Source organism: Lynx rufus, unplaced genomic scaffold, assembly GCF_022079265.1.
Source record: "Lynx rufus isolate CCGP_SWC_20201006 ecotype Redwood Valley unplaced genomic scaffold, mLynRuf1.p SCAF_3, whole genome shotgun sequence".
NCBI lineage: Eukaryota > Metazoa > Chordata > Mammalia > Carnivora > Felidae > Lynx > Lynx rufus.
The window spans coordinates 88408166-88426964 of record NW_025814845.1 but is presented as its reverse complement, the minus strand read 5'-3'; the positions used below and the strand labels follow the sequence as shown (position 1 = coordinate 88426964).

Below are 18799 nucleotides of genomic sequence, written 5' to 3'. Positions count from 1 at the left end.
ACTACAAAACTGTTATTGTTATTTTGGCTTTAACAAAAAGTCATCCATTTACGTAATATTTAATTATGTTCCAGGTACAGAGAACCCAATGGTGAAAAAGACACCATCCCTTATTTGTAAAGACCAATTTGTTTTTATTTGTCTCATTCTAAATATTTATATGTAACAGACTTACTAAAATTGGTATGCATGGTATAGTTAACAATACTGTATTGTACACTTAAAATTCTGCAAAGAGGGAATATTTCACATTAAATGTTCTCACCATCAATAAAAAAAAACAGAAAATACTGGCATGCATAGTGTAAGAATATATTTTCTGAGCATATACATAAATATGTGCTAATCACATCCGCCTGGGTTAACCATGAGTATTTTCAGTGTATGAAGAGAGCACGGTTCCTTTTTAGCTTTGTAAAATAAAAGTTCATTAAGTTTTGGCAAGTAGTGTCTCATGATTAATTTGCATTTAGAATGAGAAGCTAAAAAACCTATAAACTAGATTTTTTTTTTTAATATTTATTTTTGAGAGAAAGGGAGCCAGCATGAGTGGGGGAGGGGCAGGGAGAGGGAGACACAATCTGAAGCAGGCTCCAGGCTCTGAGCTGTCAGCACAGAGCCTGACACAGGGCTCAAACCCACTGACTGTGAGATCATGACCTGAGCCGAAGTCAGACGCTTAACTGACTGAGCCACCCACACGCCCCCTTACAAACTAGAATTGTGAACAGAGAACCTCTGGAATACTTATGAACCAATTCTTTCCAACTTCAGTTAAAGCTTCTGTTTTCCTTAATGGCAGCTCTGTGTGTTTATATCAGAAAATGGATCCAATAGTGTGCTTAGTAAACAAGCAAGTCTTTAGTTTTGGAATTTACAATTTAGGAGTCGGACTGTCTGGGCATGAATCCCTTACCTGCCACTTACTGGATTTGTGACACTTAACCTCTTTATATCCTCATTTTCTGAAATTATATTGAGGTCACTCAACCAGTGTAAGTAAATGAAACTGTGCATGGGTGGTGTTTAGTTTGGTGCCAGACAGATAATGAGCACTTGTAAATATTAACCATCATCATTATCCCTTTCATTATGTGCAAGTATTTGTATTTCCCCGGCCCCCACCCCATGACACTGTGGGGCCATCAGCTTGGCTGATTTCCACAGATGGGCTCTTACTGGCTCACGCCTGCTCTGATTGCCTCAGTGCCCTCTGCCTTCATGCTTGTTTCAGAGGATCTTGACTTCCATGCTGCCCCTTCCCTCTGAAGTACTCCTAACCCTATTCTGATGGTTTCATCTCTACTCTTTGTTTACTATCTTCCATCACGAATTTTCAGTGTTAAACCAGTTCTCTTAGGATTATTTTCCCCATTGATGACTAATTTTAGCAATAGGCATGCTAAATAATTCATTTAGCACTGGCTTAAAGAAATGTGGGCCATTTACATGTGTGTGATGATGTATGTGGTGCTGCTGTTTAATTCATCTATCAGTTCTTTGGCAAAAGCTTGCGACCTTGCAAAGCCATTAATGAAAACAAATCCCAGTTTCCATTAACCCACTTTTTCCTCATTTTCTATTGTTTCAGTCACTGATAAATTGAGTTAACATTATTTAACTTACTGAATATATGACAAACTACATTCAACCATTGATCCTGTTTTTTTTTCTATTATTTAAAAAATTCTCTTTATCTTTAAAGATCTGTTCACTGTTCTGCATTCCATTAGGAAATGGAATCTAGAGAGCTCATTTAAATTTTTCTGCAGACTTGGGAACTCAGTTTTTCTTCATGTTAATATATTACATTGTATATGTAATAACAACTCATCATATAGCATATAATCTCACAAAGAAACACATCTTTCTTAGTTCCCAACCCCTACTCTCTGACGTCTTGCAGCCCCCTTCCCTGCAAGTAGAAATAGAAAAGGTTGTCATGACAAATCCCCTATAGGATCATGGGGTAAAACTTCTAGTACCATAATAATGAAACACTTTATGTGTGGGAGACGAATGATAGAAATAACAACTGTGCCACATCAGACCTCATTAAAGTCAATGGACTGTAACCAGGGACTATTTGTAGTCTTGAACAGCTTCTATTGAATATTGTACTATATTTATTATCTAAATATTGAAAACAGCAATAAAGACAACTCCTCATTTGCTGGAATTCCATTTCTGGAAACAAAGCCTCAACATAAAGCCCAGAAAAGATCCCATTGCACTTGGTTTGGAAACCCTCTTCTTTAATTGTGTAAGTGGAGTTGTTTCATCCAGTGTGTTCTTGTGAGAGTCCCCAGTTGTCTCATAAATATGGCCATTTTTCTCTAGTTATAAACTTACAAATATCAATTAATTCTTGGGTAAGTGTAAAATGTGCTTGAATTTATATGAAATTCTTCATTTAAATGAAGCACAAGCTAGAATTGAACTTGAAATAATAAAGCATAAGAGACTGTTAAAAACTGAGAACAAACTGAGGGTTGATGGTGGGTGGGAGGGAGGGGCGGGTGGGTGATGGGTATTGAGGAGGGCACCTTTTGGGATGAGCACTGGGTGTTGTATGGAAACCAATTTGTCAATAAACTTCATAAAAAAAAAAAAGAAATAATGGCAAGAAGGTTTAGAATGCTATTATGTGGCCTGTTGGCCTCTCTCCACAAGGCACAGAAACTCAACCAATTAAAAAAATGCTAATGATAATAGTAATGTTGCGAATTACATTCACCACAATTCTGTTTTTTTTTTTTTTTGAGTCTATTTATTTATTTTGAGAGGGACAGAGACAGTGTGAGTGAGGGAGGGTCAGAGAGACAGGGGAAGAGAGAATCCCATGCAGACTTCACACTGCCAGTTGTGGAACCCAACATGGGACTTAAACTCACAAACTGTGAGATCATGACCTGAACCAAACCGAGCTGGTCACTTAACTGACTGAGCCACTCAGGAGCCCCAACATTCACAATTCCAATGTAAGTTGCTTATATTTATGTAAAATATTCACATTGCAGTTGTTAAAACTTCCATTTTAAAAATGAGAAAAATAAATAGACAAAACAAAACACTTGTTCTCAATGTATTTCATGAGAAAATAAAAACATACTTTGCCAGAAGGGCATGCCTTGCTGCCTAAAAATTCTAATGGAAAGTATATTTGGGAATAAATAGCCCATTTTCCTCTAAACTAGTTGCTTTAAAACCAATTGGCTGCTACCCCAAGGAAGTATTGTATTTTACATTTTTTTAAATTTTTTTATTTAAAAAAATTTTTTTAAACGTTTATTTATTTTTGAGACAGAGAGAGACAGATCATGAACAGGGGAGGGGCAGAGAGAGAGGGAGACACAGAATCTGAAACAGGCTCCAGGCTCTGAGCTGTCAGCACAGAGCCCGACGCGGGGCTCGAACTCACAGACCGTGAGATCATGACCCGAGCTGAAGTCAGATGCGTAACCGATCAAGCCACCCAGGTGCCCCTGCATTTTTACATTTAAACCAGTGCACCCGTACACATCCACCCAGTTGGCTTTAGATGACCTAATGTGTACACTCCTAATGTTTTCACATTTATTAGCTACTAAAAGAAGGGAGTTTTTCCTTTTTTTTTTTATATCTTCTATGAGTTACATTGTTTCATCTTCATTAATTGAACACATTTCTGCAAATATTTTGTTTCATAAGTGTGACTTGAAATTGTTACCAAGAAAAAGTTGAGGGTGTAAAAGCTAGAAAATAAGCAGATTTTTGAGAGGAATATTCATAAAATTAATTTAAAGATTTGATCTTTTTATTTGATTTTTTAAATCTCCTCTAGGAATTTGACAAAACAATTCTAATTACTAATCTTGGGAGTCTAGTACATTATAGATTTTCCTAGCCTTATTGAAATTAGGTGGTTGGCGCTCAAAAATAAAAATTTAGCAACTTCATTTTTATTGTTTATAACTAAAATACCAATGAACTATTTTTACTAACAAACTATTAATTTTTATATTTTTTATTACTCAAATAACTTGTAAGAATAAAATCCCCTAAACATTTGTTAGTGTGTATCTTGTGTTGCTAAAAAAAAAAAGGGAAATCTACTTTTACAATTTTTCAATTAAACTCATTGCCTTTAACATAAATAATGCATATCTGAATAATATTCTGTCGAGAGTTATGGAGCTTGGCTATTATAAACTTAAATTATTACCTATTATTTATTATGATTACCTTTCTTTTACAAACTGACATTCCATGGAGATTAGAAACTTGAGGAAATTTGAAACAAAAACACACATATAAAAGATATTTAAAACAAACTAGCCTCTGTTACATATAGTGCAGTACATGCTGACTTAAAATATCTTGGGAAATAAATCTCTTAAATAAAAAAAAAGTTATTTCTTTTAAAAATTAACACAGTATGAAATAATGTTGGCATGCATCAAATACTCCATAGGCAGTATTCCTTTAAAGTTTTATTGAGTGCTAAGTCCTGTGCCCGTTTACTAGAGACACAAAGATGAACAAGGGAATTTGTATCCTCAAGAGCTTACAGTCTAGTGGGAGACTGTAACAAGTAATAATAGTATATCTGCCTCTAAGTAGCCATGTTATAAAAATATGAAGCAAGCCATTGATAAAATGAAGCAGTTTGGAAAGTTGGCGATGGTTGTGTCCAGTCTTTCAATCTATAGAGCATGAGTTCCAAAATGAGAAGCAGCGTGCTAAGTCAAAGAGCACTGAGCTTGGAATCAGGAAGCTGATGTCTGCTGTGTGGGACCCTCAGCAGGTTGTTTTCACTTATCTTGGCTTCAATCTTACATTTGCAGAAATATGAATCATTGATTTATAAGCTTGTGTTAGCCGATGAACTTTTACAGCAAATGGTTGCAATTCAATATGGCAAATTGGAGCTGCTCTCGTATCTGGGTATCAAGCACAGTGTGAAAACCTTGGGCTCTATGACCTCTTGGGTATGTTGTCGTATGGACATTTTATGAGTATGGGGAAAATACATTTTAGCTAATATTCTGCTTCTACCAAACATTTGCTGTTTAAGCCTTTTACTTCTAATTGTGGAATGAAAAGCTTTGGTCTATGTTGAAAGAATTTCAGGCATTAAGCATGCAAGCAGGTGGGAGGACTTTGGGGAAGGCTCTGAAATTAATCTGTGCCTACTTGCAAGGTTAATCCAGAAGATCTGAAGGTAAACGTGGCTTAGTATTCTCAAAGGAGCAGGAGGATGGGGGAGGATGGTTCAGGAAGGCTGATCTACCATCTCCTCTGTGCCCAGACAGGTTCCTCTCTCCTGAGAGCCATCTGCAGCTGTTGGAGACCTATTCCTGGGATCACTTGCAGGGGAGGGGTCCTAGGCTTGCACACATTTCTTCTGTAGGCCTCCCTACTCCAGTGTGCATTGGCACATGGGTTGCTCCATATGCTTTCCAGGGCTTCTTACTCACTCTTTCCCTCCCTGACCACAAGCTCAGTCTCCTGCTGTTTCCTTTGCCTTAATATTTCTGCTTTTCTGCCTCCAGAATTCTGGATAAGAGTATGGAATTTTTGGACTATTTTCTGTTGTTTGAGGTAGTTTTACATCATTTTCTCTGATGACCTCTTTGCCTCTGGAGATGAAACTTCTGACTAAAATTTCAACCTTTAGGGCACTTGAGTGACTCAGTCGGTTAAGCATCCAACTCTTGATTTTGGCTCAGGTCATGATCTCACAGTTAATGAGTTCGAGCCCTGACAGTGTGACAGTGTAGAGCCTGCTTGGGATTCTCTCTCTCTCCCTCTCTCTGCCCCTCCCTCACCACCCCCCCCCGTCTCTCTAAAAATAAATAAGTAAACTTAAATAAAATTAAAAAAATAAATAAATCATCTTTTTATTAGGATGTGTCAAATTGTTTAGAAGTCTTACTACTTTTATTGATGATTATGACAGTAATATAGCATGGAAATAGTTTATAAGCTTCAATGAATTAATGAGAAATGAAGGGCAGACTCACTTATCATTATGTATATAGCACTTACAGCCTTTACCTTCCCAATAATCACAAAAATATGGTAAAGTTAGTATTATTTACCAGATCTTTTAGCAGACTAAAACCAAAGAGGTTAATTAAGATCAATTTACACAGCAGTGGAAACCAGTAAGTCTTTTAACTTTGCGTTCCATATTCTTTCTTTATACTAACTTGCCTCTTTGAATATTTTAATCAGAAGGTAATGTTAATTTCTCACAATCTTATTCACATACACATTCAGCTTTTCTTGTCAAATACTCAAATACATTATTACTATTGACTAAATGTAACAAGAAAATATAAATAAACCAGAAGACCGAGTTACTATTTATTGAGCTCCTAGTTTGTGCCATTACATATGTTCATTACCTTTTTTATGGAATGCTCAAGTGATCCAGGTCAGTAGTCACCATTAGGTCATTCTTGTAACAAGATGGTGAGTTTTTCCCTGTTCTCAGGTTTTTATGACAACACATCTAATCATGATCACTCAGGGTATGAGCCTTCCCTTTGTTTCTTTTTTTTAACCCCCTTCTCTGAAGTATAATTGACATGTAAAAAGCTGTACATATTTAATCTATCAGCTCAATGAATTTGAAATAAGTATACATCTGTGAAACCATCACCATGATCAAGGCCATAGACATATCCATTACCTCCCAAAGTTTCCTTCCACTCCCTACTATTACTATTTTGTGGTAAGAATGCTTGACATAAGATCTATCCTCCTCGGAAATCTCACATATACAGTACACTATTGTTAGCTGTAGGCACCATACTATGGTAGATCTCCAGAATTCATCTTCCTTAAAAGTAACTTTGTATCCATCATATTCCCGTTTCCCTCTCCTCCCAGCTCATGGCAATAACTATTCGATTCTCTGCTTCAATGAGTTTGACTATTTTAGATTCCACATATAAATGAGATCATATTTGTCTTTCTGTATCTGGCTTATTTCACGTGGCATAATCCCCTCCAGATCTATCCATATTATTGCAAATGGCAGGATTTCTTTCTTTTTTGAGGCTGAATAACATTCCACTGCATGTATATGCCACATTTGCTTTAACCATCTATCTGTTGATGGACATTTAAGTTGTTTCCGTACGTTGGCTATTGTGAATAACATTGCAATAAACACAGGAGTATAGATATCTCTTTTTGAGATCTTGATTTCAATTCTTTTGGATAAATATCCAGACGTGGGATTGCTAGATCTTATTCTAGTTCCAGCTTTAATTTTATGAGGAATCGCCATATTTTTTTATAGTGGGTGTGCCAATGTACATCCCACCAACAGTGTACAAGGGTTTTTTTTTTCTCCATTCCATCACCAATGCTTATCCTGTTGTTGTTGTTGTTGTTATTTTTAATAATAACCATCCTAACAGGGGTTAGGTGATATCTCATTGTGGTTTTGATTTGCATTCCTCTGATGATCAGTGATGTTCAGCACTTTTTCATATACTTTTTGGCCATTTGTAGGTCATCTTTGGAGACATGTCGATTGGGTTCTTTGCTCATTTTTAAATTGGGTGATTTATTGTTTTGCTATTGATTTGTAGGAATTCCTTATATATCTGGAGTGTTGACCCTTTATCAGATATATGGTTTGCAAATATTTTCTTCCATTCCATAGACTGAATTTTTATTTTGTTTATCATTTCCTTTGTTGTGCAAAAACTTTTTAGTTTCATATAATCCCACTTGTTTAGTTTTTGCTTTTGTTGCTTGTGCATTTGTTGTGATACCCAAAAAATCATTGCCAACACCAGTGTCAAGGAGCTTTTTCATTATGTTTTCATCCTAGGAGATTTATTGTTTCAGTCCTTATATTTAAGTCTTTAATCCATTTTGATTTTAGTTCTTCCCTTTGTTTCTATCCATATTATTTCTTTTCCCCCCAAAACAGGGACAGCTAGAAATGTGTGTTGAAATAGGAAGCAAGAGGTAAAAACAAAACAAAACAAAACAAAAAACCCAGCCCATTATAGATTCTGAAACTTTTCTCGAACGCTTCCTATTTATTTAATTGTAAATGTTTATAAGTGGTAAAATGTTTTTAAAGGACAAGTAAAATCCTTGTTAAAAAAATCTCTTCTCTAAGTAACCAGAAAGGTTACTCAGCCATGAAATACTTGGAGTGGAGAAGAGTGAATAGATTCAAGTAATAGAAATAGAATTGACAGGTTTTGGTAATTCATCTGATAAACCAGATGAGGGTTATTCCAGACATGTGCAATAACCACCCACCCCCCAAGATCATGGGAAGGCTCATACATAAGCATGTGTTTACTTCTAGGTACATCTCTCACCTTAGAAAAGAGCCTTCTGACAGGTGGGTATACCTTTAGTAAGGAGTAGAGTGCTCCAGCAAATATTAGTTTTGGGCACAAAGAATTAGCTTAGCTTAAGACACCTTCTTATGATGTGCTTTGATGACCTGGATCTATCTCCAGCTGGGTTTGTTGACACAAGTCTTTAAAGCATTTCCATTATGGCTAATTTTTACTAATGTCTGTCTCAGGCTGACAGTTTGCATTGTCTTTCAAGCAAAAACTCTTTCTGAAACACGAACAGTACTGATTGCCATGAATTTTGTTATTACAAAGAGCAATCTGGTTTTATAGCCTCTCTCTGTTTTCCATAACTCATTTTTCATTTCATGAATTCTCTGCTTGTAAGTTTTCACTTCTTCTGTTGCTGATAGCTTCCCATTCATATTCTTGAACCACTTTCTCTTGCAGAGTCATGGCTTTCTGCTGACAGAGTTCACTGAGAATTTCTGCTCCAAGGACCTGGCCAAATTCAGTGAATAAGAGTCAGGTTTTAGCTTTTGTATTCATTCATACAGCTCATGACTACTCAACACTTCATCACTCGGCTTAGAATGGAAATGGCCACTGTCTATCTGAACTATTGTTAACATCAGTTTTGCCTGGGAAAAATCTATCATTTGCCTTTTCTGATTTTTCATCCTAGTGTCCAGCTGTCCATTGTTAAATTCATCCCATCCAATCATTTTTAAAAAAATTATTTTCATCCTTAAAATCAAAAGCAGTATCAAATTATCTGATCTGCACAGATTATTTTCAAAAATTTTATTTATTCTTTTTTAAGCAAGATCTGTATTTATGTCTTTCAGGAGGTTTATGTAATTAGTTCACTAAGCCTAGTATAATGCTCACTCCAGTCTTCTGTTTCTTGTAGTAACTGTACATCCTCTTCTCCAATCTAGTATTTTCTTTATAAAGCCCATAGTTTAGATTCTCATCTTATCATAACTCAGTTTAACTTCATTTTATCTTTCACATAGAATGAAATTCTTTGTAACCTTTTCATTTTCAATAGGTATGTTTTGTCAGTGTCTTTTCAGTTTCCTTAGATTCTATTCTTTCTCAATTCTCAATATAACAGACACTTCCCACAGCATTTGGTTTACTCCTTTAAGCCTATGATTGAATATTTAAGACAGACATGTTCAGAAATATTCTTTGTCTTTTGATGTTTTCAAGAGATATTGCATTTTTGACCATTTTTTCATAATTTGATATCTTTTAAATATTGTTTTATAGCTTATTTCAAACTATTTAAAATACTTATGCAATTTATTTTTATTGATAAATTCTACCATTTAAAAGGAACATTCATCAGGGGAAAATGGTAAGCTAATTCCAATAAACAAATAATAATAAGAGATAGCTGAGATTTATTATGAAAATCAGGACTAAGCTCTTCTGACACCTTTGCTGTTGGTGAGGCAGTAGTCAAAGTACCTTCCACTGTAATTTTCCCTCTGGTAATTCCTAACATTTTTCTCTTTATTCTTGAACATTATTATATTTAAGTGTGATTTATTTTTACTTGGCATTTTGGGTATAACTTTAATCTTAGGGTTCTATATTCAGTTCTGGAAAATCCTCATCTGTTATCACTTAAATATGGGCTTCTCTATAATTTCTTTTGGGTACTCTTGGTGATGTAAGTAAAATTTTGCCTCTTGACACAGACAGCTAGGTAGGTGGGTAGACAGATAGAAATGTAGATAGACAGATAGTTGTCTTAGTCTGTTTGGGCTGCTATAAAAAATTACCACAGGCTGGGTGGCTTGTAAACAGCAAAAACTATATTGCTTACAGTTCTGGAAGCCGGAAAGTCTAAGATCAAGGTGCCAGCATGGTCATCTTCTGGTGAAGGCTCTCTTCCTGGTTCACAGATGGTATCTTCTCACTCTATCCTCACATAGTGGAAGGGTTTGGGAGTCTTTCTAGGGAATCTTTTATGAGGCACTGATTCCATTCACAAGGGCCCCAGCCTCATGAATTAGTCGTCTCCCAAAGGCCCCACATCCTAATACCATCAGTTTTGGGAGTTAGAATTTCAATATATGAATTTTGGGAGCATACAAACATTCAGACCAGAGTAGATAGATAGGTAGACAGATAGATAGGAACAAATCAATATTGGATCTGTCTCTGGGCTGTATTCTGCATCTTCTACATCAATTCTGTCTTCAACCATATCCAGGCTACCATTTAAATGATTTGTTCTTTTTTTTTTTTTTAATTTCAATGACTTTTTTTTTCAAGGTTTCTCAAGGGTTCTGTTTCAGATAGATTTTTTTATTTACCTTTAAAAACCCTTGCTCTTTAATGAATATTACTTTTTAATTTATCTCTTAAAGTATAATTAATATACTGACTTTTGTCTGATTTTTTTAAGATTAATTTTACCTGGAAAGAATTCATGATCCTATTGTTGAGTGTTGCCTTTCTTAGCATTAGATTTCTTCATATGTTTTAGAATTTTGTTTTGTGTACTCATTATGTATTCTTTCTCTCTGCCTGCCTTCCTCCCTCCCTCTCTCTTTTCTTTCTGTCTTTCTTTCAATGTAGTTTTCTCACTATGCTTTTCTTTCCTCTGTACTCACCCTTTCTTACCTAACTCTTTTATGTTTGTCTTTCCCTGACATCCTTAGCCTTCTAGACCAGACTGGTCTTCAAATGGCATTTCTAGGGGTGCCTGAATGGCTCAGTTGGGTAAGCATCTGACTTCAGCTAAGGTCATGATCTCCCAGTTCATGAGTTCGAGCCCCTCGTCAGGTTCTGTGCTATCAGCTCAGAAATGGAGGCGGCTTTGGATTCTGTGTCTCCCTCTCTCTCTGCCCCTCCCCTGTTTGCTCTCCATCTGTGTCTCTCTCTCTCAAAAATAAACATTAAAAAAAAATAAAATGGCATTTCTAGACTTCTGTCCTAGATATATGTTGTAGAGATGATAGAGTTAGGCATCAAGTAAGCATCTACTGGTTTTCTGATTGAGAGACTATGTCCATATTCTTCAGCCTTTAAGCCAGAGACCTGGTTTTTTTTCAGCTTATCTTCAGCATTTCCAAGTCACTGGCTTTATTAAGTGAGCCTGACTCTGGTTAGAAAACTTTTGAGTATTTATTCTCCAGGAATCATACTTATGGCCATTATTTCTATGTCTGGAACTAGAGCCAACAGGCTCATGGCTTTATCCCTGCTTCCCACTTTGCATTTTTGGTCCATTTCTAGCCTGTGGACATGCCCGTTTCTTTTTTGAATACAAATTCTTCTAAAAACTTTTTCTCTTTTTATAATTGGCCATATGTTTTGAGTAGAAGGAATAAATCAGAGCATAAACTCAAGGTGCTGTCTTCACAACACTATACTAACAAATTTTTCATATGTGTTATTTTATGTAATCTCTTCAACTTCTTTCCCTCTTCAGGGCAGATAGATATCTTATACATTAACCTATAACCCTTACTATGCAGACCATAGACATCAGAAGTATATATTTGTTGCTAAATACTTCTTAGTTTAAGTAATTTTATAATAGAAAAAAATCTGATTCCTAATCTTAAAGACATTGTATATATGAGAATATGTCAATATATTTCTGTGCATGTGTGTTTGAACGGGTGTAAATAGATATGTATTTTCATACTTACTAGGGTCCTGCTGAGTTTATCTACCTGTTCATGTGATTTTTTTCTTCTGCTTTCAGTTTGGCCAAGAATATCTTGAATATGATTCAAGAAATTTCTCTTTAGTCCAGAATACAGAAAGAAATATGAAATTTTGAATAACAATTTTGGACTCTGCTGCTTCTTGTAACATTTTCAATCAATTTTATTGCTTGATTGTTTTTAACCTGTTACGAAACACAGATGACCAGACTTACTCTGTGTAAGGGCTTGAGGGGAAACTAACTGGCCCACTGATGTTTTTATTCTCATGATAGTGTTTCCATGTGGAAGTTGGTAGCTCAGGATCTCGTTGGGAGCCGGCTGACTGCTAAGGCCTGTGCTGCTTGTGTCTTGAACTTTCTAGAGTTTGGAAGTCATCAGTCCAACTTAGCAGCTCATTCTTTAAAACCAGAAGGGTCTGTATTTTCCTTGGCCTCTTTATTACAGCAAATATTAGAAGACCTTAATTCTCATTGTGGCCTAATTATTCTCTTCTATTCATAATTCAGTGGGAACTATTCCTACTTGAGGAAATGAGGGCAGAAATGATATAATTGAGAGTAATGGCTTGAAAGCCATGAATGTCTAGAATCTTGTGTTAAGTCTGATACATACTAGCTTGGTGGTCTTTATAGGCAATTCACTGGAAAAAAAGAAGTCTTTCTCTACTTTCAAAGTGGGATCATCATAAAGACTATTTACTGAATGACAGTAATGAGATAGCTCCTTAAAAAAATGAGACCTATAGTTAGTACCTAAACACTTTCCAATTAAAGAGTATGTCTTTAACTCAGCTGGTTCTCAATAAGAGAAATTCTAATATATGAAAATTCATATTTAATAAAATAGAAATATTGTAAGGATAATTCCAATTACAAATATATACATTTAACTGCCAACTAAATATTTGCAAGGAAGTCATCAATCATGATGAACCTGACTGAAGAGAAACTATAATCTTGAACTTAGCACTTTTAATTATTAATATAATGAAATCTTTATAAAAGAAATTTTCCTAAGACACATGAAATCTCAGTACCAATTTGCAATTAAATTCATCTTTACTGATGATAAACAGGCAGCGTGAATAAAAATTCTGAATGTTCAGTGTTCTTAAGTAATGCTAGATGATTAGACATCTGGCATAGGTTTTATAATTAACTGAAGCTTAAGAGTTATGCTGATAAGCTGGCCTTTACAAATATCTGGTCCTTTCTTTGATGTTATTAGTTAAAAATAGTGATAAAATACATCAATAATTATTTACTAGCCATTTTGGAGTAAGAAAAAAAAATTAAACCACTTTCAAAAAATTCTTTGTATTTCAGGCCCTCCGGGGAAACGAGGTAAGAGGGGCCGAAGAGGAGAATCTGGTAAGTCTCTCAGCTGCTCTCTGTCATTGTTTTGGTTAGATTCCTGCATCTGTTCCTCCTAATTAATGATTATATAGTCTTGCTGGAGGTTTCCCACAAGCTTGTGAATGTGTCTAAATCTTCTCTACTAGACCTAGAATTTTTTTTTTTTTTTATCATCTCCTTATTTCCATCAAACCATAGATAGAAGTTTGGAAGATATTGTTAAGTTGTTAAATTTGATAACCACTGGCACCCAATTTGGGGTTATTTACTGTATCAGGTTAAGTTGGTCCTTTTTGTGTACAGTGGAGACTTTTTTAGCTGCACACAGTGTGGCAATATCACCCATGCTTCTGTCTCCATACATGTACATGCATGGAGAAAACATCTTTGTGAGAACACATCTTTGTGGAAACATCTGCTTTGGGACACTGGGGCACATGTCTTGGAAAGGTTTATTGTTATTTTATCCAACTGGTACAATTTTGTCATGCTTTTACTCTCATTCATTTCAAAATTTGGAATTTTTATTTCTCTCATATAACCCTAGGATTTTAGTGATGACAGCAGCTTTAGTAATCAATCCAGCATTTTCATTTTGTAGTTGAGGAAATGGAAGCCCCAGAACAGTCAGGTGATCCAGCCAAGGCCACGCAAATTTTTAAGAGCAGAACTTGAAACAGAACCAATTGTCCTGATGCCTATTTCAGTGAGTTTTTGCTCTTAGGCCAAATCCTTATATGTACCTTCCTCTTACCTTGCAAGGAAGAGTTGATGGCCTGATAAGACTTCACATGGTCGTTTTGGAGCCTTAGACTTTATAAAACAAGTCAGACAGTAAGTGCACACACTATTTGGATATTTGGTTTCAAAAAACATTTTTTATTTGAGTTTTTTCTTCACTTTGAAAGTAATTCAAGGTTTGATTCAAGTATGCTAAGAAATGCTCTTTTCCAGTAGAAACAGTAAAAATACTGATCTATGAAAAAAAAGGAACAGATTGATTTGTAATGTTTTTAGTTTTTTGTCTCATTTCCTCTTCTTTTTGGAAAAAATATGTTGAAGTGAAAGAGATTTATGAAAAATTTACTAATTTAGGCAAGATACCTGCTTAATTCCCTTAAAAGTGTTCCTAAAAGTTATCTTTCAACCTCATTTAATCTAAGTAATTGGAAGTTTGTACAGGTATCCCTTTCACAAAATGCAGTTTTATATTTAAAGATGGATTATAAATGTATTTTAAGGAAAAAGAAATAATAAAACATTAGCAGAGTCAAATGGTGAATTGATCTTTGTCAAAAGAAATAAAAAGGATTGGGGGGGAAAGTAAAAATTTTGTACTTATGTGAAGTTTTATAGAAATTTAAAAAGCCAATTCCTAACTTCTTGACTACTAAAAACTTGTGTTTGTGTTTTAATTGAGCATACAGTGTGCAAAATATTGAAATTTTCTTAGACTTTGCCTATGTTTTGATGAAAATACAGTTTTAAAGAAACATATAAACATCAGGGTTTAGTCTTTTATATATTGACAATGCTACTGAATGAAAAACATTTTTAGAACAAATAATGGGTACATTTCTCATTTAGCCATTTTACCAAACTCCAGAAAGTTATATATCAATTCTTTATAACTGGGCTGTCATCAATGACCAAAGATCCTCCTGATTCACATTTTATCTAAATTTTTAGCTATATAAATAGGCCATCTTAAGATGAGCCTTTCAGTAATTCATAGAGAGGCCTCAGGGAATCTGAACATCCATTGAAATTTTATATAAAGTTTGTGTGCAGATAGATGTAAATACACTTTTATGATATGGATAAAATGGAAATGGATATGGATATGGATAAAATGTATGGATAAATACACTTTTATGATATGGATATCAAAGTGTTCCATGACCTAAAAAAAGATTAAGAACCATTGAAGTCTAGATGACTTCTTTGTCCCTTGTATTTTGATGATGATTATGACAATGCTTTCATCTTTTATTTAATCTTCATATTTTGCATATTCACTAATTCATCTCTCCCTTTCTCTTATTCTCTCCACCCCACCCCTACCCCACAGGTCCTCCTGTAAGTATATTTGCTGCATTTGGGATCTTCTACGTTAATCAGGATCATGTATATTAAAACTATGTTAAGACATCAAAATATAATCTATATTTCAATTAGAAAAATGTTACTGACCTTTGAAGGATATCTAACATTGGGAAATTATTTTTTTAGTACACTATTTTGGATATGTTGAAGTGTAATATGTGTCAATTAAAAAAGACTTTATTTTTGATATGCTCACAAGCCAATTACTCTCTTGGGACTTTTGGACAAACTTATGAAGCTCCTGATATTAAATACTTTTCCTGGAATTCTGAGGTTTCTCTTGCAAGCAAATCCCCAAGCTATTTCGCACTTCTTTTTTCATCTGTTTAAACTTGTATCTGAAATATTTGCATTTGCCAGTCCACCAAATGTAGATGGCAACATGATCATGGAAATGATACCCCCCGGGGGCTTGGTCTGGTACTCCCTCCTTAGGCAATACTCCCTTTGAAGTCCCCTGGAGTTTGCCTGCATAAAGAACATGAGATGGAGCCCTTGGAGAGTTGCACTCTCTTTTTTCGTTCCTTGAGTAGGTCAGAGCTGCCGCATTCCAGCCTGCTTTGCACTCACAGGAACAGATTATCTTGTCAGCTTTGAGCTGGATGTGTTTTTGAGTAATAATATCCTGGATATCTGTTGTCTGACCCCAGTGTTTGCATTGTCCACTGTACATTTACGGTAGCCATGATCATTGGCCTTGAGATACTTTCTCATCCCAAATAGCCAGTTTGCTCCAGGGTTCAAAGACTCCACATTGGCAACTTATCTAACAGGCCAGCATGGTCCAGGGAGAGGGGCTTAGCATATACTCGTTTACTTTATTCAGAGGAAGCATTGGCTTCCAAATATCTTTTGCAGTCTTCCTGCCACGTTCAAGGGTGGAACATAAATCATGTTAGAAATGACTTTGCTTCTGTAACTGACTTTCAGCTCTTCCTTAATGCTAGGCAGATGGTATGCCCCAGGCCTAGGAACTTTATTCTTTCGCTTCATATTTAAGCCTCTGTCTTTAAAGCTAGAAGCAAACCACTACTACCCAGAGGAAACTCTGGAAATTACAGCCAGAATAGAGAGTTCAAGACTTTTTTGTGTGTGTGGATGTGGATGTAAGTAAGTATTAGACATGCGAAGGTGTAGTTACATCTTGCTTCTGCCAAATGGTGACATTTCGGGTTCTAGTATTTCTTCTTTGGTCCTTCACAAATTTAGGCAGCCATCTAGATCCTGCTTTCTTGAAACATCTATTAGTCCAGGATCTCCACTAAAGATTTAATTGTTCTTTCCTTTCTTAGTATATAAAAAGAAAATAGAACTAATGTGTTTAAGCCCCAAGTACAGGCATACCTGGAAAATATCATGGGCTTGGTTCCAGACCACTGCAATAAAGCGAATATCACAATAAAGTGAGCCAAGTGAATTTTTGGCTTCCTAGTGCATATAAAGGTTATGTTTACACTATACTGTAGTCTGTTAAGTGTGTAATAGTAGTATGTTAAAAAAAATAAGGGACCTACCTTAATTAAAAGTATTTTATTGCTAAAAATGCTAATCATCATCTGAGATTTCACTGAATCATAAACACCGATCACAGATCACCATAACAGTTATAATAATAATGAAAAAATTTGAAATATTGTGAGACCTACCAAAGTGTGGCACAGAGAAACAAAGTGAGCAAATGCCATTGGAAAGTGGTGCCTGTACCTTGCTCAACGCAGGATTGCTGCAAACCTTCACTTTTTTCCAAATTTATTTTTTTATTTTTAATGCATTTGTCTTTTATTTTATTTATTTATTTTTTAAATATGAAATTTATTGTTAAATTGGTTTCCATACAATACCCAGTGCTCATCCCAACACCCTCCTCAATACCCATCACCCACCCTCCCCTCCCTCCCACCCCCATCAACCCTCAGTTTGTTCTCAGTTTTTAAGAGTCTCTTATCAAACCTTCACTTTGTATTTAAAAAAAAAAGATACCCGTGAAGCCCAAAAAAGTGAAATGTAATAATAATGAGGTATGTCTACACGTGGCAGGCAATATTCTAGGAACTTTACACACATACTTCCGTTTTGCCTCACAAAATTCCTGGTGTTACCCTTCCCATTGTTCAGTGAGGAAGACTCATAGAGGTTAATTATCAATAGTTTTACCTCTAGAGAGGGTTTACAAAGTTGGAATTCAGTTAGATGTGTCTGGTTCAAACCCTTTCCACTTACCACATTATCCCTATTCCTTATGAGTTTTGAGTGTGTTGCAACATGGATCATTGTGTAACAGTGGTAGGCCATGGGTCCAATCCTGTTTCTTTATATAAATAACTGTGTATAATAAAAACATGTCCAAAAAATGTAAAGTGGTTAATCCATAAAATAAGCATTCATACTGTCCCATCTCGATTGCATTTTAAAGAAGTTGTAATGTGTTTAGGAAACAGCATCAAATCTAAGAAATAAGGTATAATCATGAGTTTTTATACTGACTAAAAGATAAGTCACTCACATTTGGTAAGATGAAAAACCATCGATTGTGAAAAGGAGAAAAAAAATACGTATTGATTATGCTATCTTTACTAATACAATGGAGTCTTATAGTACTTGGAACCCCATATCATGGGAATCCTTATGGGTGAAATATCTTATAATGGAATCCTGTTGAGGCTCTAATTTCTAATAAACCTTCATATATGATTTTCAAGAAGTATTTGCCTTATATCAAATTTTACTTCAGAGGAGATCACTCTATAAAATATTTCCATTATATATCTTGCATCTGAATAAAAATCAGTAAGCAGTGGCATTATTATGATTAAATAGGTTTACCAATGATATATTGAGATATAATATCCAATTATTAACAATTATAACTTAAAGTGACCATAGTCTTCCTAGTTTTAGCATCATTTAATTTTATGTGTATTTTCCCCTTCCATTTCTTTTCCATGAACTGAAATCTGAAAGTTTCTGTAATTTTATTTTTAGAGAAATTTTATTTTCCTTTTTTGTGTTTTTAAAAAGTATATTTAGCTATCTGCACAAATAAGAAATTACAGGAAATATCAATGCTTACGCCGCCATTGTAATGGCAGTTGCCCTTGCCTCCATCCTGTAAATACAACGTAAGGCACAAAGGTAGTCTGAAAAATTCCATAGTCTTCCTTCTGGTGAGCAATTTGTGACACTGAACCTGTGTTAGAATACTTAGCACAAGGAAATTCCTCAAGCTTCCTTCTTGCCACGAGCTTCTGTGCTGCCATGGCTTCCCATGTACAGAAAGATTATGAAGTGTAACCTGGTGTTGGGGTTTGTATTTTTTTGT

General features: G+C 35.2%; 1 protein-coding gene across 1 annotated transcript in view; it reads left to right on the top strand.

The window, feature by feature from the left end:
• The window catches only part of COL25A1 (collagen type XXV alpha 1 chain), a 451340-nt gene that overhangs the window by 235351 nt on the left and 197190 nt on the right, over positions 1–18799 (top strand). The window contains exons 3-4 of the mRNA XM_047090485.1: positions 13345–13389; positions 15446–15453. Of these exons, the coding sequence (XP_046946441.1) occupies positions 13345–13389; positions 15446–15453 (53 nt within the window). The remainder of the gene's footprint in view (positions 1–13344; positions 13390–15445; positions 15454–18799) is intronic.